This window comes from Galeopterus variegatus, unplaced genomic scaffold (assembly GCF_000696425.1).
Source record: "Galeopterus variegatus unplaced genomic scaffold, G_variegatus-3.0.2 Scaffold992, whole genome shotgun sequence".
Classification (NCBI taxonomy): domain Eukaryota; kingdom Metazoa; phylum Chordata; class Mammalia; order Dermoptera; family Cynocephalidae; genus Galeopterus; species Galeopterus variegatus.
In genome coordinates, this window is record NW_007727103.1 from 141,919 (window position 1) to 156,164 (window position 14,246).

Below are 14,246 nucleotides of genomic sequence, written 5' to 3' on the forward strand. Positions count from 1 at the left end.
ACATGATTAAGTTTTCAAAGAAATTGATTCATTGAGTGCAGAAACACTGTTTAAATCAGAGAACATACAACACACATTTTTAAAATCCCAGTTTTCTAAGCGTATTGCTTGGTTTTAGAAGAGAAACAAGCCTTTTGTTGACATGGATGTCAGGAGAACAGTACTAAAAAAAACATCAAAGCCAGTCACACACACTTCCCAGAGTATTCATACGGAACACCCTCTGTTTTCCCGTACGCGGCGTGGAAAAGGGGGCCAGAACGATCCTGCAGAAACTTCCCGAGGAAAACTGCTCCGTCAGCCTTTCCCAAGCTCGAGGCCGGCTGCCGCGGAACCTCAGCCAGGGCTCCAGCGCTTCCTTCGCGACTCCACGGACGCTGTGCCCTGCAGGCAGCGTATGTGTGCAGCCGGCTTGAGGGGCTCACGGAGGCCAAGCTCTCCGGGACCTGCATGGAGTCCCCAGCTCCATCTGGCAGAAAGACTCCAGATTAGCAACCCAGAAGTCACGTGAGCCAGATCCACGCCACCCCTTCCCCCAACCAGGGTTAGTCACCCCTCCCTGTCCAGGTCAGCATCCGGCGCCGCTGAAGTCCCTCCTCTGCAGGGGCTCCAGGGTGTGCATCCCCAAGAAGCTTATGCAAAAAAAAAAAAAAAAAGGTGGGGGGGGGATGGTGGTGGCTTCTTTGTTCTTTCACCAGGTAAACAGTTCATGGAATTCTCCAACTCCCACCCCCCAGCTCCAAGCTGCAAATTTCTCTCCTCCTTTATGTGGTCCTGGCCCTGGGCTAAGTGCTCTTCCTGTATTACCATACTCAAACTGCCAGCAACCTCGGAGGCAGGTCGTGTGATCCCTGTTTTACAGATGAATGGAACTGAGGCACAGAGAACTCGCCCAGGTATTTACAGCTAGTAGACTAGCACGGCACAGCTACGTTTTGAGTCCAAAGCCCTAAATCTTTTTGCTGTTCTTCATAGAGCAAGATCATGAATAACTAATACTTATTGAACAGTTACTACACGGCAGGCACTGTGCAAAGTATTTGTCTACTCTCAGAGGCAGGTCTCCCACTTACCTGTTATGTGATCTTGACCAAGTTTCTTAGCCCCTTTTTGACTCAATTTACCTGTCTGCAAAACGAGGCTTAGAATACGACTGTCGCGAAGAGCAAATGGATTAATATGTGTAAAGCACTTAGAACACAGACTGGCACATATCGATCCATGCATATTTTGTCTTTATTTTACCCAGCATCTCCATCTCACAGTGACGAGCCTAGGCTTGGAAAGGTTAAGCAACCAATGGGTCCTGGTGGCCCAGCGCGTCCCAGACGTGCTCGGAAGTCGCGCGGGTTGCACCTGCCAGGTGGGAGACGTGCTTCTCGGGCGCTGCTGCAGGACGCGCTGTGGCCGGGGAGGCCTGCGAAGGTCATTAGCGAACGCGCAAGGTTGGGGTCCGCCTCGCTTGCGATTGGCGCGTCCTCGGGCCTCGGGGGTGTGGGGCATCCCGCCGGATCCCCCAAGAAGCCCTGCAGGCGACACCTGTGCGCGGGGCCGGCGCCCACACGCTCTCAGCCCCGGCGGCTCCGGGGCCGACTCGGGAGCCCCGGGCCACCGCCAGGCCTCCCCCAGCGGCGCCTACGCTCCTGCCGCCTTGACGCAAGGACCCTCCGCCAGCCCCGCAGACACCTGCTCCAGACCCCAAGGCGAGGACACTATGCGCTCCCCACTGGCTCTCTCGGCGCTGCTGCTGCTGCTGTCGCCGCCGTCGTCGTCGTCGCCGCCCTTGCAGTATGGTGAGTGGCCGACCCGGACTCCGCCGGGACCCTCCCCGTGCCCGCGCGCCCCCGGCTAGGCTGGTTTGCTGGGAAGTCCGCCGTGCCATGTGGTTCGAGCCGGAGCAGCCTCTCTACCGCCGGGGCCACACGCGGAGCCATGACCTTGTACCATTCAAGCGCGAGAGGCCCGCAGGTGCCGGGCTCTGAGCGGGTTTTAGTCCCGGGTCTCCACTCGGGTGGCGCGGGCGGTGGATTGCGCCGGGGCAAACCGGGGCGCATCGGCGCGGAACGGGCTGGCGGAGAAAGAAGAAACTTAGGGCGCCGCCAGGCTCCATGCTTCCGCGCGTCCCCCAGGGTCTGATGACACCTTTTTTTTTGCGTCTTGGAGAGGATGAGGGACAGTATTGTGTAGTCGTTAATTCCAGGCAAAGCGGAGGCTGAGAGCTCACGAGAAAGTCCCTGAAGCAGGTGACAAGCCTCCAGTAACAACCCACGCGGGCGATGTGCTCACCAGTTCGCAGAGAGGTTTTTCCAATCATTGTGCAGGTTCAACCCACTTGAGCCCGTACTGGGGCAATTAGAGGGGAGTAAGTGGACCTGCCACAGTCCCAGAGTCACGAGGCTGAGTGGGGTACCTGCCTCCGTGTCGACAAAGGAACAGATCCTTTCTCAGTGCATTGCCGGCATGGTGAGACACCCCCCACCCCCACCCCCGCCTTTGTACGAACAGGAACTTCTCTCACATGAAACAGGATTTGGCTGCATCTTCGAAACATCTTAGAAACTGCACCTGTTTCTCATTAAAAAGAGAGCTGCACCTTAGAAACACTCCACCATGTTCCTTCCAAAGGTGGAATGTTACTTTCTCTCTTTGGGGGACTGGCAGTAGTTGCAAACCCAACCAGAGCAGGTGTCCCAAAGTCCCTAGGAACAGCTGGAGACTCAGCCCCAGGAGAGAACCTTATTTCTTATTCTCTCTTGCCTACCTGAGCACGTGCCTGCAGGGAGAAAGAGCAAAGATGGTGCTCCTACCTAGGGCCAGGAGGACTGCGGTGGCAGCCCAGACAGGAAAAGGACTCTGCTGCTGGCAGGTGCTGGCGGTTTGGGACTAGACTCTTGAAGAGGAGAAGGTGAGATGGCAGTACAGTCTTTCCTGTGCACCATGGGAACCTTGGGTGGTGAGGGGTGGCCAGCGCTCAGATCTTGCAAGCTTGGGCATTCTCCAGTGGGCAGCCCAGGCTCCAGCAGCCTGGCCTGAAACGAAGGACTCTGTCAGTGGGGAAGCGTGTGTGCCCCTGGAAGAGGGGGCACAGTGTGGGGAAAGGTGGGAACACCTTGGAGGATGGCAGTGCCTGCAGGTTTGCACAGACTGCAGGCATGAGAAGATGCTGGAGTGGGTGGCCCTCCTCAGCCCTGCTCTTGAGGCAGCCCGACTTCACGGTGGGTCTTCTTCACAGGCAGCCTTTTCTCGGGGGGACTCTGAGCCCCGCCCGAGCAGGGCTGTGTTGGGAAAGAGAGGTTCCTAGTGCTTCTGAGCTTCAAGAGGCTGAGCCACCCTTTCTTTGAGGTAGGGACTATGGGAAAAGACCCCCTAAGGGGAGCACCGGTGGGGAAACCTCCAACCCCAGCCCACTGCTGGTGGCAAAGCTGGAACTGTCTTTCCTGGCACATTGTGGGAGCTTAATACGTGCTGAACAAAAATGACCATAACCCAGCTCCAGCCTCAACCAGCAAGTCACATGGCCTTTCTGAGCCCCAAATGACCAATCCCTAAAATTCTATTACAACATGCAGTAATACAGGGAAGTGCTTTGAAAAATGTAAAGTAGCAAGGGGGGGATGCTGCTGCTGCTGCTGCTGCTGCTGCTGCTGCTGCTGCTGCTGCTGCTGCTGCTGCTGCTACTGCCGCCGCCGCGCTGCTGCTGCTGCTGCTGCTGCTGCTGCTGCTGCTGCTGCTGCTGCTGCTGCTGCTGCTGCTGCTGCTGCTGCTGCTGCTGCTGCTGCTGCTGCTGCTGCTGCTGCTGCTGCTGCTGCTGCTGCTGCTGCTGCTGCTGCTGCTGCTGCTGCTGCTGCTGCTGCTGCTGCTGCTGCTGCTGCTGCTGCTGCTGCTGCTGCTGCTGCTGCTGCTGCTGCTGCTGCTGCTGCTGCTGCTGCTGCTGCTGCTGCTGCTGCTGCTGCTGCTGCTGCTGCTGCTGCTGCTGCTGCTGCTGCTGCTGATCATACATTGAGGCCAGAAGAGGCTGAGGGGTGCAGGGCTGGTGTTTAGCAGCTGTGATGAATTTTATTTTACTCCGTATTCTAGGGACTCGGTAAAGCCAGCTCCATCTGCCCTTCCAAAGCTGTAGCTGCCTGAAATATCTGTCCAAACTGCTGGAGTTTTGCGATTTGATTCAAAGCAACATAGGTTTATAGTGTGAGTGTCTGTAACGAAGGGATTATCCCCAGACAGGTCCCCTTGGAGATGCTTACCTTCTAATACCTTCTAATAAGGGTGGTTCGTGCAGCCTGTAACCTAATGAGCATTAAACCTAGGGGCTGACAATACATAGACTCCTTTTTAGTGCTTTTTGGTTTGATATCCGCTTGGCTGAACTAACATGGCAAGTCGTACCTCTGAGCCTCAGTGTCCCTATCTGTGAGATAGAGTAAGAGTGGTAGGGACCTCTAGTTCCACTGTTGTAAGATTTCTGGGGTTCCATGTTCCCTCAGCTGCCAAAAGGACAGGCTGATTTAGTGCTGTTGATCTGATAGTCATTCAAAGGGTGAATTCTGGGCAAAAGAAAGGCAGCTTGGTGTGGTGGAAAACTCAGATGCTGGGTCGGATCTGTGTGACCATGGACAAGACAGAGAACCTCTTTGAGCCTCAATTTCCTCATCTATAAAGTGATAACAGCCCTACCTTGCAGCCTACCCTGAAGATGAGAGAGAACATGGCATGGAGACACTACATTTCAGAGAAAGAATGTTATGTAGCCCTTTCTTGTCAGGCTGCCTGCAGCAGTGGAAATGCAATTAAGTTAAATGAAATAAAATTTAAATTACTAGCGAAAAACGACCACCAAAAAACCAAAAACATATGTCATGGGCTTGGCATTGGGCCCACCTCATGGTCAGAGCTGAAGAAGTAGTAGCTATGATGATTGATAAAGCCCCTGAGTGGGTTAAGGCAGCCCAAGCATCGGGATTCTGCTAATGTTTGTGAGTGTCAGTCACAGTAATAAAAACTGAAGCCCAAGTGCCACTGGGTGGGGGAGAGGGAGGCATATGTAAAAGAGTGGTAAGATTTGGAAGGGGTGGTCTGGGAAAGTTCCTGAAGCAGGTGGGGTTTTCATATGGGGGTTTTAAAATGAAAGGGTCAGTGTGGGGTGGCGGAGGCTGAATGAGTTGTAGGGTGTAGGGGGAGACACAGATTAGGGACCGCAATGTCCATGATGGGGGATCTTGAATTGGGGTCAGGGAACTGCAGGAAGGCTTTGGGAACAAGAACCCTCAGAGCTGGAGAGAAAGTTCCATGGGATGGGGTCAGGGGACTGGGGTGTTCCTGGCATGGCACTGCTCGGGGCAGGACTCTGAGGCAGGAGGAGCAGACTTGCATAAGCCAGGCCTGAGAGAGAGGAGGGGAGTATCTGTCTGAAGGACACAAAGGCACCAGATGGCAGTGTGGTCACCCAGGAAGGGGAGCTTGGCATGCCTGGGTGGGTCCTCAGGGGGTCGCCGTGGGCCTGGAGGAGGCAGGGCACTCAGTCAGGGAGAGGCAGACGGCGTGGAGGCTGCTGGAGAAGCGTTTTCCTCGGGAAGCTGTGCGTGAAGGGAGCGGAGGGGCCGCGGTTCTGATACCGCTGCCCTTTGGGAGCCGAGAGGGGAAGGGGACTGACTCCACATGGCTAGAATTCCCCTGGACGGGGAGGGCTGGAGCACCAACCCCTGTCCATCCTCAGGCGTCACCTCTGTTGAGAAGCTTTCCCTGCTTTCCTAGATGGAGCCAAGTTGTGCTCCAGGGTCTGTGTGTGTGTTGCCCCCACCGGGCGATGAGCCCCTCAAGGGTGGGGACTGCACCATGCTCATCTCTACCTCCAGGACCCAGCCCAGCACTGGGGACACTCTATCCAGACTGTTGAGCTGAAGGGAAATGGCCCCAGCCCCTGGCTTCGGGCTCTCTGCCAGGGGAGCCCCCAGGCCAGCTTGTGTCCTCAGAGTGATGTCTGGCTCGGGGGCTCTTTCTCCAGCAGCCAGAGCTGGCAGGAGCAATTCTGAGGGTTGGGGCTTCCAGGCTTGGGATCCCAGGCTGGTGGCAGCTGTTCAGGGACAGCTTAGCACTTAGTTGGAATCCCTCCACTCCTGAGAGAAGTGGGAAGAACCCTGTGTACAGCTCATTGGACTTCCTGCGAGGGAATTCAGATGTCCCCTACCCTGGGAAGGGGCTGCCTCTTCACATCGCTCAACGCCGAGGCTGCAGGGCCCTCTTTGGGTCTGCTGATGGTAAGCTTCTGACCTAGCCAAAATGGAAGCCCCTCTGACATAACTGGGGAAAGAGAATGACATTGCTGTGCCTGCCCCTGCCCGCCAGCCTGGTCCTGAGCCCGCCGGACACTTCACCAGGCCTCAGAGGCCAGAGCTCTTTCCTCAGCTTGGGCTCATTTCTTGTCTCTGCCCAGGGGTACGAGGCAGGGCAGGGAGCTCAGCTGGTGGGGTTTCCTGTCCCATCCTGTGCCCAGAAACATGGGTATAAAGTTGGACAGGTCTCTTTTTGTCGTGTGTCCTGTCCACTTTGTGAGGCTGTTAGAAGATGGAGTGAGGTAGCTAATCTGGTGTTGAGATTCTTCAGGCCACATAAGCCAAAGAACTGTAGGTATTCTCTTTAAGAAAAGCCTTCAAGAAAATCTACACAAAAGACACAGTACAAGGAACCTCTTCATCTTTGCAATAGCATTTACCATACGATTCCTCCAAGCAGACAGCCCGTGGCTATTCAAATGGCATTCACTTGGCAAAGGGTAATTGTCACACCACTTCTAAATAGCCCAGAAAATCATAGGACACAGAATTCTAGAGCTGGGGAGCCTTCTGGAAATTATCCACTACAACCCGCTCATTTTTCAGATGTGGGAATACAGACCAAGGAAGAGGGTTCACTCGCCCAAGTTCCTACTGATTCCCAATGACAGCTTCCCAGGAGGTGGGTGTGCGCACGTGTGTGAGGTCTTAAATACTAGCACATAACAGAACCAGCCCTTTTGGTGCCAATTTGTCTCCTGGGAACCCTTTTAAAAAGGGTTCTATGGTGGCCATAAATCTGTACTGTTCCCAGATCCCTCTCCCCACCACTCCACCATCAGAGTAAACCGAGGCTTGGAGTCACTTTGTCACTCGAGAGCTAGGCTCTCTGAGGGCTCCTTGAGCACCCTGTCACAGCACTGGCCATCATGTATTGTGGCTGTATGTGTGTGTCTCCCATTGGCCTGTGAGCCCCTGTAGTGTCCACAGCATCTGGCCAGCACCTGCGAGGCTTGGAGTCACTTTGTCACTCGAGAGCTAGGCTCTCTGAGGGCTCCTCGAGCACCCTGTCACAGCACTGGCCATCATGTATTGTGGCTGTATGTGTGTGTGTCTCCCATTGGCCTGTGAGCCCCTGTAGTGTCCACAGCATCTGGCCAGCACCTGGAAAAAATAGGTGGTTAGAAAATGCTCATGGGACAACTGGCCGTGCAGTGCAGTGGTCAGTTGAAGATTCAGCAGTCTCCCCCACCCCATCTCCCACATCTCAGGCTCTTGTATTGTCCCTGAGTCCTGGCCCCACCCTGGACCACTATAGCCACGGCCAGCACAGACCCCACCTTAGGTTGGCCTCCAGGCCACCGATCTTCCCTTCGTCCCCACCTCTTTCCCAACATGCACCACCACGCTCTCTTCCTTTGTAGCCTTATCCCCCTCGGGTCAGCCACCTCGCACTTCCCTAGGGCCAGGGCGCAGGGTGGCACCTCGTCCGCCAATTGTCATGGCCGGAAGGCTTCGTGCCTCAGCTCAGGGGGAAGAAAATTCTGAGGAGTGGCTGAGGGAGGCTTGCCATCCAGCCCCAGGTTGGGGTGCAGGGGGCCCTCCTGGAGCCAGGCTCCTTAAGATGCATGGGCTCACCAGAGGCCCACAGCTGTCTGATCTCTAATCTTCCAGCTACATAAGAGACAGTAACGAGGCATGGCCCAAGAAGGAGGGCACTTCGTAATTCTCAAACACATCAGCTATGTATGAGGCCAAAGCCACAGCCCCTTCTTACCTGGAATTCCCAGAGCTCTGTCTGAGAGACACAGCCGTTGGTCTCCATCCAGTCGGAGTGCCATGCTACCCTACTCCAAGCATGCCAAATGGAGCCACAGCTCTCCAGCTTGGGTAGCAGGAGGTCTGTCTGAGAGACACAGCCGTTGGTCTCCATCCAGTCGGAGTGCCGTGCTACCCTACTCCAAGCATGCCAAATGGAGCCACAGCTCTCCAGCTTGGGTAGCAGGAGGTTGCCTTTAGATAGCTTCTATCTCATAGACCATTTTAGAGTGGGAAACTGAGGCACAAGCACAAGGACTTAGAGTGGATCACACAGCCAGCTCTTCTCCCAAATAACCACATAGCTCACTCCCTCGTTTCCTTCAGCTCTCTGCTTGAATGCCACCTCCTCAGAGAGGCCTTTTGGGACCACCTGCTATAAAACACACCCTCCTCCCTACACCCTCGGCCCTTTATTTGGCTTTATTTTTTCCATAGCCCTCACCACTTGATGTATATCATGGCATTCTGTGTCTCTCCCCATTAGATTGTAAGTTCCGTGAGGGCACGGGCTGTAGCCACAAAACTTAGAATAGTACCTGGTGCATAGTAGGTGTTCAATAAATACTCGCTGAATGAGCCAGTGAGTGAGTGGCAGAGCTGGTTTAGAACCCAAAGCCATGTCTGCCAGTTCTGTGCTCTCCAGCTGCAGGGCTCCTATCCTGATTCCAGAAGAAAGGGAGGCAGGGGGCAAGTGGGGCTGACCCAGGAGCTGGGAGGAGTAGACCAGTGAGTGAGTGGCAGAGCTGGTTTAGAACCCAAAGCCATGTCTGCCAGTTCTGTGCTCTCCAGCTGCAGGGCTCCTATCCTTATTCCAGAAGAAAGGGAGGCAGGGGGCAAGTGGGGCTGACCCAGGAGCTGGGAGGAGTAGACACATGGGTGTGGGAGGAAGCAGGGACTCTTGGTAGGAGGAGGGCTGTGGGGGCCTCATGTCTCCTGTGCCGTCCCATCCAGATGATGCTTCAGTTGAGGATTAGGACTTCTGTTTGTTAGAATTAGATTTGGCTGCTTATAGCAACTAAAAAGAAGTAGTGGGTCACACAAGACAAGTTATGTTTCTCTCAGATTGTAGAAGCTCAGAGACCTGGTATGGTGGTTTTGCCATCCTTAGCATATGGCCTCGTGGTTCAGCGTGGCTACTGGGGTTCCAATCATCAGAAAAAGAACAGAATGATGCAGCTCTTCTTTTGAGGACGCCTCCGAGAAACCACACACAACACTTCCAGTTACATTTTGTTGAACGGAACTTAGTCATGTGGGTCTCACCTAGCTGCAAGGGAAGCAGAAAAGAGTAGTACCTTAGGGAAGACTAATTTTTATTTCAGGCATCCAGATGTCTAACCCAAAATCAATGATTTGGTTATAAAGCAGCAGCAGAGAGTGGATATTGGGGGTAGGTGACCTCAAATGCTACTGCAAAGCATGTCCATGAAAACTGTGGGCTTCTCTGTAGCTACCCTCAGGCCTCCCTCCTCTGGCACAGCCTGTCCCAGCACAGTTCTTGGTTCTTGTGGCTCTAGCCTTTGGGTACTGAGGGCTCAGTTCCTTGAATGCACAAGGAAGCTCCTCTCTCCACCCAGGTCCTTCAGCCTTGGGCTGTACCAGTGAACCGAGGTGCCCAGGGACCCCCATAAGCTGGGCCTCAGCCAGGGCAGGTAGAAGGAGGACCTGGGTTCCCCACCTGGCCTCTGGGTGGGGAAGAAGTGTTTCTGCACCCCATCCTTCACTTCACCACAGCAGGGCCAAGTACAGGGTTATAGGAGTTTGGTCTGTGGCCCTTCTGTGACAGTAGTGCCTGGGGCCAGTGGCTCTCAAACCTGGTGCAGGTGCAAGTGATCTGTGGAGCTGCCTGGGAGCTACTGAGAGCTTGGGGTGCACACGCAGAGGGGGAAACAGAGTAGGCCAGTTTGTGGGGGTTTCACACCCACCCACTTAGCAAAGCTCTGCTTTTAACCTGTTCTGTATGCTAGTTCTCCACATAAAAATTATTTTAAGAAAATAGTTCTGCTGACAAAGAGAAGAAAAATTGAAATCTCTTGACGTGATGCCACGCACTTTGAAGTCAGAGCCTTGGATTTTAGTCCCAGCTTTGACACTTGCTAGCCTTGCGATCTCAGGCTTGTTCCTTGGCCTCTGTTTCCCCAGCAGTGAAATGGGTACAATGCCTTCCTCAACACTGAGAGTCAAATGTAATCATGTAGGCGGTATATCTGGCACATGGTAAATGTCACTACATTTTGGTGTGATTTCTTTTATTAGCGTCAGCCTTAGCCCAGCCTGAGGTGTGATGAAGCAGACCCTGCCGCGACCCCCTCCCACACTGGAACATCCACTAGACTTCGCAGGGCCAACCTTTCTCCTTTGAGGCCCTTCCTTGAGAACCAGGCCCTTTCTCATGTAGTCACCACTCCACAGCTGGGGTACTTGGGGTGGAGGCCCCAGTTCTGGGAGTTAGTTGCAAACCACACTCCCAGATGCAAGTGGCCAGGATGGGTTTAGCCAAGGGGCTCAGGGGGCCAGCTCCCCACTTTCCTGGTTCCCACCCAGGTGCTTCTCATCCCAGTGCTAGGGGGTGCTGCCCTTCACCTTTGGGCTTTGAATCAAAACAGGCTTTCCTGAAGCCACCTGCACCCCAGTCCTGGCAGCCCTCAAAGGGGGTGTGCCCATCACATTGTTAAATGTACTCTCACATCCTAAGGCTCTCTTTCTATCTGAATAAATGCCCTTGTGATTGCCTAATAACCTCCTCTGGCCACCCCTGCTGCACACCTCTGTCCAGCCATTCATCTGAGTCTCTCCCTCCCATTTCCTCTAAATAGCCTCCTTTCTTGTATTATCCAACCCCACCCCAACTCTAGCATCAAATTCCTGGTGACACCATCAAGCCAGGCAGTGAAGCGTGATGTTGGTCTTTCTACAGCCAGCTTCAAGTTTTCCTTTTCAGGGAAAGGGTGGGAGGAAGGGAGGTACCTGGGGTTACAACACAGCAAGTGATATGAACCAGGGAAAGGAACGTTGCCTTATAAAGATGGGATGTGGAGGAGATAGGAAGAGAGAGTGGAAGAACTCACAGATCTGCGTTTGGCTTTCTGTGCAGTAAATCCCAAGGGAGGCATTTCTTCATGCCTCAGTTTACCCAAATGGGAAATCAGGATTAGCACCATACATGGGTTTTTTGTTTTTACTTTTATACTTTATAAAGCAAGCTGTGCACCAAACTGTGTCCAAAAAGAACACTAGTGGTCCTCAAGATTTTAATAGTTATGCTCTCAATGAATGTTTGATAATGAATAAAAAATTGTCCTATAAATAAAAGGGAACCATGATCCAAAACATTTGGGAAATGTTGCCTGCTCCCACTCTCTTCCCCTTCTTGGAAGGTCAATACTTGTTGTGAACTAATACGCTCCAAGACAGCCCGTAAGTAGGATTACTTGTTGCCTTTGCTTAACCCAGCGTTCCCCAGATGTTCTTTAACCATGGGGCTATTTCCTTTTCTCTTTCTCTTTCCTCTTTTTAGTAAAACACCTATTAAATTACCGATGTGAAGGTAGAGGGACCAACTGTCCCAGTCTGCCCAGGACTGACAGGTTGTCTTGGGATGTGAGAATTTTTCAGTACTAAAACCCAGACTTGACATTGTTCATAAAGACCTGGACCAATCTTAAAAAGCATCCACTATAAAAACACACCAGGTGTGTGTCTTAGCTGCCCAGGACTGACAGGTTGTCTTGGGATGTGAGAATTTTTCAGTACTAAAACCCAGACTTGACATTGTTCGTAAAGACCTGGACCAATCTTAAAAAGCATCCACTATAAAAACACACCAGGTGTGTGTCTTAGGGGTTGCCAAGCAAGACCTTGATGAAAGGAAAGTGAAACCTTAGAGGGCCCTCCTTCCTTAGGGATTTATAGGAAAGCACATGGGAGGTCATGGCCAGTATGAAGGCTGCTTGTGCCAGAGTCCATTGGGAACAAGTAAACATTCAAGGCTGGTGGCCCCTTGTGGGCATTAACAATGGTGTTGCTTCTCAGACAGAAGTTGGAGGCACTATTAAAAGAATTACAGATGCGTGTGGATGCGTGTGGATGTGTGTGGATGTGTGTTTTTCTGGCATTGGATCTTTCTGCCCAGAAGGGAGCAGACAGTCTTTGTGCTCGCTCCTGGCTTCTTTTTTTCCTGTTGTGCCTCTGCCCCCTGCTGCTTTGAGTTCCTGAACCTGATGGTATCAGTTTCTGTTTTAAATTCAGTCTGAGTGTGTCATCCTGTCATCCTGCCCCGGAGGCTTGGAGAAGGGGATTCCAGAGGATGTCAGCCAGCACTGCCACAGAGGCTCACCGACAGCTCTGGAGAACAGGGATTGCTGAGCGTGTGGGGTCTCATCCAACCTCAGGCTGTCAGGAGCCAAACAGTGGCTGAAGGGGATCGTGTGCTTGTTTGTTGAGCCACTGACTTGCATGTACTTTCCAAGCTGCAGCTAGCACCTAAGCCATCCCCTTCCAGGCAGGACAATGCGGGGGGTACGGGGGGTGTTCTTTCTCCTGCAGATACAGCCCTGCACCCCAGCCCTAGGGGGCGCTGCTGAGTGGCCTGCTGCTTCCTGCTTCAGGCCTGTGCTGTCAGCCCACTGCCCAACTAGCCCTGTCTCTGCCCAGGCCACTCACATTTGGAGTCCCCAGAGCACAACACAAAGTTGCTTCTCACCCTGCGGCCATCCTGGTTTCAGCCTCTTGGTGGCCACAGTGGGCCAGGGCACTAGGGAGCTGGTGCTTGCACAGTGGGCCCCTAGGAAGAGGCAGGGTGGGAGCTCAGCATCCTGGGAAGGTTGTACTTTGGCAGGAAATTCTCTGGCTTTACTCCCAGGCCCTGGGAGAACCTGGAAATCTGCTCCTGTTCGTGCAGAATCACGTCTCTGAATTCCATGGGCACTTCAGGACAATTGTGTCCACATGCCAGCTCAAGCTGCCCTTGGACATCCCGTGAATTAAGCTGTGGGTATTTCTATGTGGGTGCGTTGATGTGTGTGGGGGGGTGGCAGGCATGGAGAAGAAACCAAGAGGGTCCATCTGAGTTGAGTGTTAAACTAAAGAGCAGGGAGAAGAAGAAAACAGGTTTGCAAAGGAAGGAGATGATCCATCCGGCCATGCAGGGCTGGGAGTCCTCCCTGCAGGCCTCAGTTTCCTCATCTGTGAATGGTCCTGGTCCAGCAGCTCTCCAGTGCCTTCCTGTTTAGTATTTCCCATTGTCTGAAAGGCCTGGCTTACCCAATGATTTTGGCTCCAGAACTGCTGGTGTAGTGGATTGGATTCATGGGTGTGGATATGTCCGGGGAGAGGAGACCAGCTGGACAGCCATGATGCTGAGCTACTGGGGATGGCTGGACGGGGGAGTTGCCTGCTGGGGACAGCTGGTGATGCCGCAAACTCCTGGGTAACTCGGGGAAAGGCGTGTGCACCTGTCCCGTGGGTCCTCTTGCTGGCCTAGGCCCTCTCTCCTCTTCATCTCACTACAGCTCAGATGCCTGCCCTTCCCCTGTCCAGTGGCTGGGAGGGGCAGCAGGAACTGCAGCCGGGCATACATGGGCATGTATGCCCACAGGATAGAAGTGCCCACATGGAGAGTTGGACCACAACTCTAGATACCAGTGAAGGCGTGACCTCGTGCCCGTGCCCTGCCCATCTGCCTACCTGGCTCTCCCTTTTTGGAGGAGGATCATGTTATGTCTTGGATCCCTCTAGTTCTGACATTGTGACCCCAGGATGCAGAGGAAAGTAATGCCTGCATGGCCTTTAAAGAACAGGAATACACCAAGCCAAGCCACCAATCACAGAGCGCTGAGGTCTCAGCCACAGCCTGGCCCTGGCTGCTCTGTAGGTCACTGCTTCTCTCTGGCCCCTGCTTCCCCACCTGCGGTGTGGGCATCAGCTCCTCTTCCTGGGTTATTTCTAGGCATTATGTCATCGCTTTCCCAACAGAGACCAGGCTGTAGAGAAGACGAGAAAGGCAACAGCTCCTGGGACCAGGATCTCTGAAATCCTGTGGCCTGGCTTGTGCCTCCCTCCCGGAGCTGTCTCTAACTGGTATTGTACCCATTTTCCAGATGGGAAATCCAAGGTGGGAGGAGGGCGCTGATTTATTCAGAGCTGTGTCTCGAGGTT

The 14,246-nt window shown here is 53.6% G+C and overlaps 1 protein-coding gene across 1 annotated transcript in view; it reads left to right on the top strand.

Annotated features, from left to right (window-relative positions):
• The first annotated feature begins 1,880 nt into the window (after positions 1-1,880).
• The window catches only part of PODXL (podocalyxin-like), a 38,818-nt gene continuing 26,452 nt past the window's right edge, over positions 1,881-14,246 (top strand). The window contains exon 1 of the mRNA XM_008574055.1: positions 1,881-1,968. Within this exon, the coding sequence (XP_008572277.1) occupies positions 1,881-1,968 (88 nt within the window). The remainder of the gene's footprint in view (positions 1,969-14,246) is intronic.